At 35.8% G+C, this 10,765-nt stretch overlaps 1 protein-coding gene across 1 annotated transcript; it reads left to right on the top strand.

Annotated features, from left to right (window-relative positions):
- The first annotated feature begins 4,217 nt into the window (after positions 1 to 4,217).
- On the top strand, positions 4,218 to 5,192 carry LOC140514355 (olfactory receptor 4F6-like). The gene has a single exon (XM_072624576.1). The coding sequence runs from the start codon at positions 4,257 to 4,259 to the stop codon at positions 5,190 to 5,192; it is 936 nt and encodes a 311-aa protein (XP_072480677.1). The 5' UTR covers positions 4,218 to 4,256.
- Positions 5,193 to 10,765: the final 5,573 nt, after the last annotated feature.

The raw sequence follows: 10,765 nt of genomic DNA, 5'->3' as shown, positions 1-10,765 counted from the left end.
CCCAAGGATGCATGAGTTGGTCACTGATCCCTGATGTCAGTGTGGGAGTTGTACTTTATCCTTTTAGCCTCTTCCAATCCTTTTAGACTCTACTCATATCTTTAAAAATGCATCAGAAATCTGTGAAGTCATTGCTGTACTCTTTTCTACTTTCAAATAGGTATGTAGGAGAGATGAATTTAAAATTAATTTGATGGCAATAAACTACAGCATAATTTCTTTCCCTGAAGGGTTAGAGAGGTCTATGCCAGAATCCTCTATTTGGCTCAGTGACACCAAATGCATGATTAGAATGTACCCTTTGCTTTCAGAAAAGTTTAGACAGGTTCATGTGCTCTCAGGATCACTTTGGCAGAGACAATGATGATTGTGGGTTACCAGATCTATAACCTAGAATGTCCTCCTGTAAACCAGGCTGCCCTTGAAGATTTAGAGGACAGTAAGGCTTGTGGATTGGTTTTGCTCTTTCAACCACCATGCAAGGGAAGTTGAAGATAGAACCTGAGTTCTTTTCCTAGGTTTTATTTAAACTAGAATCTACTTATTTTTAGCCATATACAACTTACAGACAGCCTTGAACTGAGTTAATCTGCAACCTCCACCTAACTCCCATAACCTAAAAGAATTCAGTTTGACTATGCTTTTCTGATAGCTTTGGAATGGGGGTATGAATAGCATTCATTCTGGACTGGAGACAAATTTGATTTTACCTGGAGCTTGAAATCCATTAGATTTCTCTGTGGCATGAGGAAAAAAAGGGGCACTTGTATTTAAATTGTTCTAGACTGTGAATCATTGAACTACTGACATGCAAATTGAGTTTGGTAATAATATAATGGAATGTAAATTGCTAAGGATCATTATCAACTAGTGGGAAAGAAGGTGGACAGATCTTAGGATTTCATTTTTGGGAGTAGAGGCTTCAGAGAAAAGTATGTACATGTATTTTATGTGAAAGTTAACTGTGAAGACAGTGGTGTCAATACCTGACTGGAGAGCCATTATTACCAGATGGAGAATGGTTAAGTATTTGTAGGATTAGATATTATGACTATGCTTATAGAATATTTTCATCACCTAAGAGACAAGACAGTTAAGTAAAATCACTATTTAGTAGTCACACTATGTCTCATGTATTGTTCAGTTTAATTGAAACAGATAACATACATTTCTATGTGTAGACATAGTCTGAGGTAAAATGATTTACAGAGAGGAACAGTTGTCACTGAGATAAAGACCGAGGTAGAAACTTATGTGACAATGGCAAATAGAAACTTAAGAGAGCAAGTAAACCACAATTCATGAATAATTAAACGATGCATGTTTGAAAGGAAAACATAATAAAGGTAAAAATGCCCTGGAAAACTCTTGATTAGAAAGAGGTGTAATTCAAACTCATTTTTCTGAACTCTGGCTCTGGGAGAGATCTTTTGTTGAAGCATTCTGCAAGAGTTATCAAATTTGCAGAACACACATTAGGAGTGAGAGTTGTGTTATACTTATTCTAAAAAGGTCTCAATTGGCTAAAATGATGGTTTAATAAAATACACCTAAATAGGGATGCATATTAAGTCTTATATTTGGAGTTAAAATGTGACTGTAAGGGATAAGAATTGAGGAAGCAGGGAAAAGTTGTGGCTAGACAACAAATTCTTTGGGAAAAAAAATCACAGTTTTACTTCTTTATGAGTAAATTGTGTATCAGTATTAAGAAAGACCTAGTCCTTTTAGTTAAGAGAGACATAGGGTCCTGGATGAGAGTGGTAATGATCCTTTTACCCAGCAAGATTAAATCTGAAATATAACATTCAATTTTGAGTGTCATATTCTGGCATGGATTTTGATGATTATCATTCAGCAGAAGGCACCCAAGGTGTATACAGTTTTAAAAATGATTATATGTTAAGGTCAGTTTAAGGTAGAGAGAAATTCTAGCCTGAAGGAAAAAAAAGACTTGATGGAAGTCTTCAAATATTTCTTGAGCTGTCATGTATAGAAACAGTCTCAGATGTTAGCACTAAGACAAGTGGGTTAAACTTGTTGACAGTCCTAATAAAGCTGTCCCAACGTGGAATGTGATGCACTAGAAAACAATGGAGTCTACATCTATACTGGTGGCTGCATGAAAACTCGTGGGAATGTTGACAGATTCTTGTGTTGGTGTGGGTTGAACTGGGAGGTTGCCTAGGCTCCATCAGACTTGAAATTCTGTCACATTTCGTTTAATACTAACTTTCCCAGACCCTCACTGATACAGCCAGACCTGTTACTAGGGGGGTCGTTTCAGGTAGAAAATTCTGCACAGCATAAATGACGGCTAGATATCCTATTGTAATCACTGTGCGTTGGGCAGCACATGAGCAATTTATTCAGCTCATTGTCCTGGGTAAGTTAAATGTCCTTACCAGTGTTCTATTTTGACACTGAGTCCCTTCTGATGACTATCTTGAATTGCCAACCAATATGGCGCTTTACTTGCACCTCATTATGTGGACATAAGCTGTGGTAGAGTCAGCCATGAGGAATAAAAATAAATTTCCTCTTATAAAATTTTCAGTTTTGGCAGAGTCCTATATCCTATGTTTTAGTTTTGACTAATAAATTCAAAAGGAAAGAAATAAGCACTGAAGTGCTTACTATGTGCCAGCCACTATGATTAACACATTACAAATATTCTCTTTTTGTCATAAAACCTCTTCTCTCCTTTATTTGATCTAAATCCTTTTCCCTAATTTTCTTTCCTTAGCTTCCTATCACTTTCTCACTTTCCCATCACTTTCCACTTTCCATGTTTTTTCATTGTGTCAAGTGATTTATGAAAATATTGCCCATTCTTCTTAATAAACATTTACTGCAATCATCTCAAAGTGATAAAGGTTGAAATGAATGAGAATGAAATTGGCATGACCTTGACCACAAAGATATTACAACATATTTAGAAAAGCAGGATATGCACAAAATGATAAATATTCAAAGGTCCCAGTTTTCAAGTTGATGCTCTGCACAGTATCTTGGGAAAAAAGTGCAAACATTCTTGACTGCAGTTGTGGTTTGCCTAGTAAGGGGATATTATGGACTATTGATTCGGACGTATTTCTGAGAGTGTGATTCTGTAAGGTTGTTTTTAAAAGGACAGAAGAATATCTAAGGTGATATATGTTTCACAGGGAAATTCCTTTTTGGGAACTTCCTCTATCTTTAGGCATGATTTGATAGCTTTCTTAGTCATTTTAACATTATTGAAGCTTCATTTCCTGTGTTGTTTCAAAGTTTTTAGGTGTGTTTGCTTCACAAATATATTCAGCTGTATTTCAACTGTATTCCTTTCCAAAGCATTTGCCTGCTTACTTGCAGTTGTAGTGTTAGCTAGTCACCACCATTGAAGATGCATGCCTGAACCTGCTTTCCTATTGCATCCTGGGAATTGGTACCTTTTTCCTAATGTCTTCATGGTTATGTCAAGGCCAAACAATGTCATCATAAGTGGTGTTTTCCCATCAGGATCCCTTCTTAGTTCCCCTGATGATGCAGCGTAGCTTTACTCCTCAGCTGGAATACCCGCCCTTTGTGGTTCCCTCATCTAGTTAGTTTTGCGTATTAGGCCAGAGAATGTGACTAAGTGGTGAAAATGGAGAGCTAGGAAGAAAATTAAGTTGTGCATTGGATAGAGTTCCGTGTGTGGAATCAGGAAGATATGAGTTAAAATCTGGCTTCAGACACTAGCTCTGTGGCCCTGGGTAAGTCATTTAAACTCTATTTGACTCTTTTGTTAACTTGCAAAACGGGGATCACTGGCGAAGCAAATGGCAAGCTACTTCAGCATCTTTGCCATACAAACCCCATGGAAAAGTCCATGGAGTCATGAACAATTCGATTCAATAGAACAAATGATGAACAGCAAAAAAGAAGGAAGCAACTTCGCATCACGTGCAGGACAAAGAACTGTTTCATGCAGTGACAAGGTAGTAATCTATAAGAACTTGTGTTAAATGACTGTAAGATAAAGTCTCTTCTAAGGTGTCAAGGGCAAGGTGATTGCAAAACTTCTTTTGGAATGCATTCATGTCTAAATACAGAATTCACTCAAATAATTTTTTCCTCCAGCGTATGTAAAATATATCTCTTCCAAGCTTTAAATGACTGAGATATTTAAAAGAACCCTGAACCACCAAGAAGATCTTTCTTTCAATACTAAAATTTAAGGAGAAACACTCTATCACAATTCTTTCTCTTTAGGTAACATCATATTCAGGGCAATGAATGAAGAGAATTATTCGGTGGCATATGAATTTGTGTTCTTGGGAATTTCCAGGTCATGGGCCATGCAACTTTTCCTCCTGATATTCTCCTTTGTGTTCTATGTGACCATTGTGCTGGGAAACTTCCTCATTATGTTCACAGTCATTTTTGATCCTCACTTACATTCTCCCATGTATCTTCTCTTGTCTAACCTCTCTTTCATTGACCTGTGTCTTTCTTCTGTTTGTGTTCCTAAGATGATTTATGACCTTTTTTTTGAACACAAAACCATATCATTCCAGGGTTGTATCACCCAGATATGCTTCATTCACGTCTTTGGAGGAAGTGAGATGGTGCTGTTAATTTCCATGGCATTTGACAGATATGTTGCCATATGTACACCTCTTCACTATGTGACCATTATGAATTCAAGATTGTGTATTTTTCTTATACTTGGCTCTTGGGTCATTGGCCTTATATACTCAGTGGCCCAGTTAGCTTTTGTGGTAAACTTGCCTTTCTGTGGCCCTAATGAAATCGACAGTTTTTATTGTGATCTTTCTTGCTTTATAAGATTGGCCTGTGCAGACTATAAGCTCGAGTTCATGGTCACTGGTAACAGTGGTTTCATTTCCATTGGCACCTTATTCCTACCGATCATCTCCTACACACATATCTTGGTCACTGTTCAGAAGCACTGTTCAAATGTTTTGTCCAGGGCTTTCTCTACTTTGTCAGCTCACATCACTGTGGTTGTCTTATTTTTTGGTCCATGTATCTTTTTCTATGTGTGGCCATTTCCCAAAATACCAGTGGATAAATTCTTCTCTGTTTTCAATTTTGTTATTACCCCTGTCCTAAATCCTTCTGTATATACATTCAGGATCAAAGAGATGAAAGTTTCCATGAAGAGGCTGATCAGTCAACTAGGAAGTTCCAGGAAAAATTTGTAAATAATGCTAAAAGTACAGAATATGTTTAACTGATCACCATGTAACATGTGGAGTATTGCATTCCAATCTGGAACTAAAGATGACAACATATTCCATTTTACTGTTGTTCACATTGATCTGAAGGCTCTTTTCATGTGTTAAAACTCACATTGACTCCTGATGTATTTGTTAATAATGAAACAACAAAAAAGTAAAGTATTGTTGATGTCCTTTGGTGAGAAATTCTATTTTGGCAATGATTTTAAATTGTACCATTTTATAATTTCTTAATTTTGTTCGAATCTGTAGAGGAAATACACTTTAACAAATGAAAGTAAACCATGTTGTTCTACTTATATGTTTATATACAAATTCATGGATTGATGCTTTTCATTAATTCACTGGATCCAAATTATCTTTTTCTCAGGAATAGAACTATCTTGTCAATCACAAATGATTCAGTGGTACCTACTGTTCTTATCTGAAAATTCTGTGAGAAAAACTCTCTCTGTATACCTTATCAGAACTCACTAAATAAATATACACATAATTTTACATGAGTGGGAGAATGCTCTTGAGTGTCAAGAGGGGGCCTCTGTCATGAAGACCTTAATGCAAGTCCTTCCTTAGACACATATTGGCTGTTGGATTCAGAATATGTCAGTTATCCTTGAAATTTTCTAAGGTTATTAATTGAAGAGCAATTGCTAATCTCAAATTTGCATTGTTAGAGGAGAGCTTAATGAAAACTTTCTGTGGAATAAAACTCCTAGGTCAGCAATGTTCTAGAGATGTTTTCCTACCTAGTAATCTCTAGATAATTTCTACCATTGTTTCTAGGATGATGATTTTATAATTCCAGAATTTTTCCAGTTTTGTTCCACACCTATTTTTGTTTGTCTTTTGTTTTTTTCTTATGGAAGTATTTTTAAATTTTATTTATTTATTTATTCATTATTATTTCTTTTTATTTATTTGTTTTCAGTTTTCAACAATCACTTCCATGAGTATTAAATTGCATTCCCTTCCCTCTCCCCTGCCTCCCTGAGACAGCTTACAATCTTATATGTGTTCTACACATACATTCTTATTAAACGTTTTTACTTTAAATATGTTGCATAGAAGATTTAAAACAAATGGGACAAATCATGAGTAAAACCAAACCAAACCAAACATAACAGAAAATAGTCTGCTTCATTCTGCATTCCAATTCCATTCTTCTTTCTCTGAATGTGGATTTGTCCTTTGTTTTCAAAGAGGACCAATGACATCATGGGGTGATTTCTTGAGTTACTATGAATTGAAGTTAAATGTCGCAGATTTGTCAGCCTCTCTTTCAGTCAATTTAGTCAAATAGCAGGACAAAAGTCAACCTAAGTGGCAATTGGACCAGGATTTTTTTGGGTGAAATGAGCAACTTTAACGTCGCTAAACTCCAAGTCCTCCTCAACATCTGTTTCAGCTGCCTTCTAGGCAGTTGGAGCAAATTGTTGTCATCTACCAGTTCTGCTTGGAGTAGTCTTCGTATGCTTGGAATAAATATCCTCTTAATCCCTATAATTAATTTTGTCATAGAAGGATTATTCTTTTTTTTGCCAAATACTGTGGCCAAAATATGTGACAAGACATGATCAAATGCAACTATGACACATTTCCATTTCTGTTTATCCCCTAATATTGAGATTAAATCTATAGTAAGAATGAACAATTCATTTCTTTTTCTATTTTATTTGTGCTTTGTGTATGTAAATTTAATATTGTCTGTTAAAAAAATGAAATTTCATTCCATGTATCTTATATTTAGATTTTTGTGCTTTTTATGTAAGTATTAGGGATGCATTGATTATTTCTTCATTCATACAACCTGATATTACAGTATGAGATTAGCCATATTAATTATCCAGACATTGTACAATTCCAGGGATGAGAGGCTAACTACTTTAGAAGGCATCAAAATGTTATTTGTATCACTCTACCTATTTTAAAATTCACGATTATATTGCATTCAAATTTGCCTCCCTGTAACTTCCTCTACGTTGTCGTTCCAGTTACATGTTGGAATTAAACAGATTAAGTCAAATTTCTTCTTCACAGGCCAGTCCTCCTATTGATCAAAGGTAGTCATTATTCCTGCCCCAAGTCTTTTCTCTCAGTTAAAAATCTACAATGTCTTCAATTGTTTTTTACATGACAGAGTTTCTAGAGGGCTGCTCAGTCTCCTGTGAAAGTGTTTGCTTGTTAATATCTTTCTTGAAAAACTGTGCCATGATTGTAACACAAAGTGTAAGATGCTATTAGAACTTGCAAAATTAAGACTATTTCTCTGTTCTGTTAACTATCATTTTATTAGTGTACCCAAAGTTTGCTTTAGTTTTTTTGACAGATTTGCTAAACATTTGGCTTACTTTGAATTTGTAATCAATTTAAATCCAGAAGTTCTGCTTAATATCGTCTGTAATATATTTTCCTTTTTTCTTGTACAATTGCTTTGTAAAACTTTATGACAAGATCTTACATTTTTCCTTAGTATATTTCATCTTGTTTATTTTGTCCTTTATTCTATGCTTCTAGACTTGGTTCTGGGGGTCACCAACAATCACAATGAGAAATAAACCTGGCTCTCTCAAGGATGTGTTGCCATTTCTCCTATGCAACCTTACCCAAAATAGGGAGGACTGTGTGAGTTATGTTTTTGAATGAAAGACAGTAGTGTGACATAAAGGTCTTCAGCAGGGCAGACATTCCACAAGAGAGACTCTTCATTGCTGGCCTTGCTCTGTTCTGTGCACAACTATCTGGAATATACTTGCTGCCTCTGGAAAAGTTCAGAGACTGTCAGTACCACTTGGGTAAGGAATTGGATAGACCTGTTTAATTAGCTGTGACATAACTATTTTAAGGGGCTTTCTAGGAACTGGATTGTCCTAGATTATTTGGTTCACCCTACTGCTTTTGAGTTGATTCTGGCCTTTATCCACTGTTCAATGGTAGTGATGGAACCTGCAAAGTATTTCTAGGAATTTTTAACGATATTAAAACTCACATGCAACAACATAGAACTCTTGAACAACCCCAAACTCAATTAACTAAATCCCCTTCTCTTGCCATGCCCTCCACCATCAACATCAATTAGAGACTTGAAATTATTCAGGGAGAAACTGAGGACTCTGAGTCAGGGATACAGTATATTTAGGGGTTGTGTGGGCAACTAGATTTCTGCCTGGCACTGAAACTTCTGCACACTTCTCAGTGTTATGTAAAAATATTTTTCATTGGGGTTTAGATTGCCCTAAAGAGTCAATTTATTTCTCCTCTATTGTCATGCAAATGTGGTCTGATAATAGTCTAAATCTATGCAAATATCTAAGAATTATTTATAATCAGGGAATGTAGAAGATTGGAAAATCAGGTCCTTAGAAGAATACTTAATTTGAAGAGGTAGAGACTTCATAGAGAGGTACGTATTTGTATTTTATATATTGGGGTTGACACAGAGTAAAGTTAGTGCCATGACTGGTAAGTTGAAGTTATCTGTGTCTAATAAAATGTAAATTAGTAGGGATAAAATTCTTACATTTGGGTTCAGTAATAAATTGTACATTTACAGAATTGTAATAGTGAGGTAAGATATGAATTTCTGGGAAAAAGAACCCAGTGAATGATAAAAAGAAGCAGATGTGAACTTTGTTTTTTTAAAGGGAGAGACAAGGGTACTGAAGGAGAGGGTGATGGTTCTGTTGTAGCCTACTAAGACTACCTTTCGATTATCATGTATAGTTCTAGGTATCACATTCTAGCATAGATCCTGATAAACTGGAGATCATCTAAAGGAGGGAAACAAAGGTAGTAAAGAGACTTGAAATGATACCATATGAAGATTACTTGATGAAAATGGGTATGTTTTGCTTAGTGAAGAGAAAACTTGATAAGATTCTTCAAATATTTGAAGAGTGGTCAGTTATATGGAAGAGTGGTGGACCATTTTCTATTTAGCCATAGGGGTCAAAGCTAGGAGCAGAGTAAAGATGTAGACAGGCAGATTTCATTTGATATAAGGAAAAAAAAAACAACATCGCTAAAGTTATCCAAAGTTGAAAGATGAGAGCGAGAGGATATTGATTTGGAGGACATGGATATCTTCTTCCTGGCATTACTCAAATGAAAGTTGAATGAGTCTTTGAGTGATATTGTTGAGGAGATTCCAATTCAGCTTTGGATTGGATTAGCTGGACACAAAGATTCCATCCAAGTCTGAGGCTATGTGTTTCTGTCACTCTCATTTGCTGCTTAAGTTCTGAACTTCATACTTTTTCAGGCAAGGCTAGACAAGGGATGACTTAAGGAAGAAGAACCTACACAACATAAATACGGGCTTATTCCTGTTCTTGCAGTCATTGTTTCTGGTTCTATCCTGGGAAGAAGATGAGAGGTTTGTCCATTTCAGTGTCTAATGTAAGATAGAATTCTATGATGAGATTTTAAGTACTTTCAGATAAATTCTGTGGATTACCCATTCATATGGATTTTCATTTGCTCCTCAATCTATGAGTATCTGCTGTCAAACATGCTGAAGTTTGGGCCCCCAAAATTTCCTTTTAACCAAAATTTCAGGCCTAGACAAGTCCATAGTCTCAGAATATTCCCAATTTAACTACAGTCTCTAATGGATCCTCACTTCCATTTCTTCTACCTTCTCCTAATCCTCCTCCTCTTTTCCCCTCACCTTCCTATTCCATTTCTCTTCCCATTTCATTTAAAAGTTTTTCCATCCACGGACTTTTATTGAACAATTACTACAATTATGTCAGTGAGATGAAGTTGAGGGTTTTGAATGCCAGGAGTTAACGGTCTACTTACGGAGGCAGGATATGCAACCTAAAAAGATAAATAGAATAACTTTGTATGTCCTAAGTACCAAATCAGCAGTACCAACAATACTTTCTCCCAGAGTTCAAAAGAGGAGGGAGTTATTGACAATTCCGGTAGTCAAGGGATATTTCTTATCAAAGTTTAAGGTAATGTTGAAAGATGGGGATCATTTTGGTGAGGAGAGCATACAAGACAGGACATTTAACCGAGGGTGAGTAAATGGATTGAAATGAAGGTGTATATGGTAAATTCTGGGAAATAGTACATAATATAAAGCAGTCTGGCTGTAGTTCAGGGTTTATGAAGGACAATAGTAGAAGATAAGGTCAACAACTAAAAATATTCACTGTACCTTGTACAGCATTTTATCACATTCAACTAGCACTGCTAAAAATGGATAGAACTTGAAGCAAACATTATTATTAAATTGTATTCATCTGCCAAAATTATAGTCTCAAACTTTTTTAAGAGGGTGCATTGGTAGGAGAAAGCTTCAGTCTTTTCATATTGTTTTCTTGTGCCTTGTTATTCATTGAAAATTCTAAGTGGTTCAGGACAGTAGACAAATGAGAATAGGAGAGTGTAGGGGAAATAACCAGGCAGCATATTTTGAAGTATGGAAAATATCAAAAGATGCCTGTTTTCAGCTTGTTATTCCACGTGGTGCTTTGGAAGGATGGTATAGATATATCCTGGATTGGAGCTAGTGGAGTTCTGCAGTTCTC

The sequence above is a fragment of the Notamacropus eugenii genome, chromosome 7, assembly GCF_028372415.1.
Source record: "Notamacropus eugenii isolate mMacEug1 chromosome 7, mMacEug1.pri_v2, whole genome shotgun sequence".
NCBI lineage: Eukaryota > Metazoa > Chordata > Mammalia > Diprotodontia > Macropodidae > Notamacropus > Notamacropus eugenii.
This window is presented reverse-complemented; position numbering and strand designations above follow the sequence as displayed.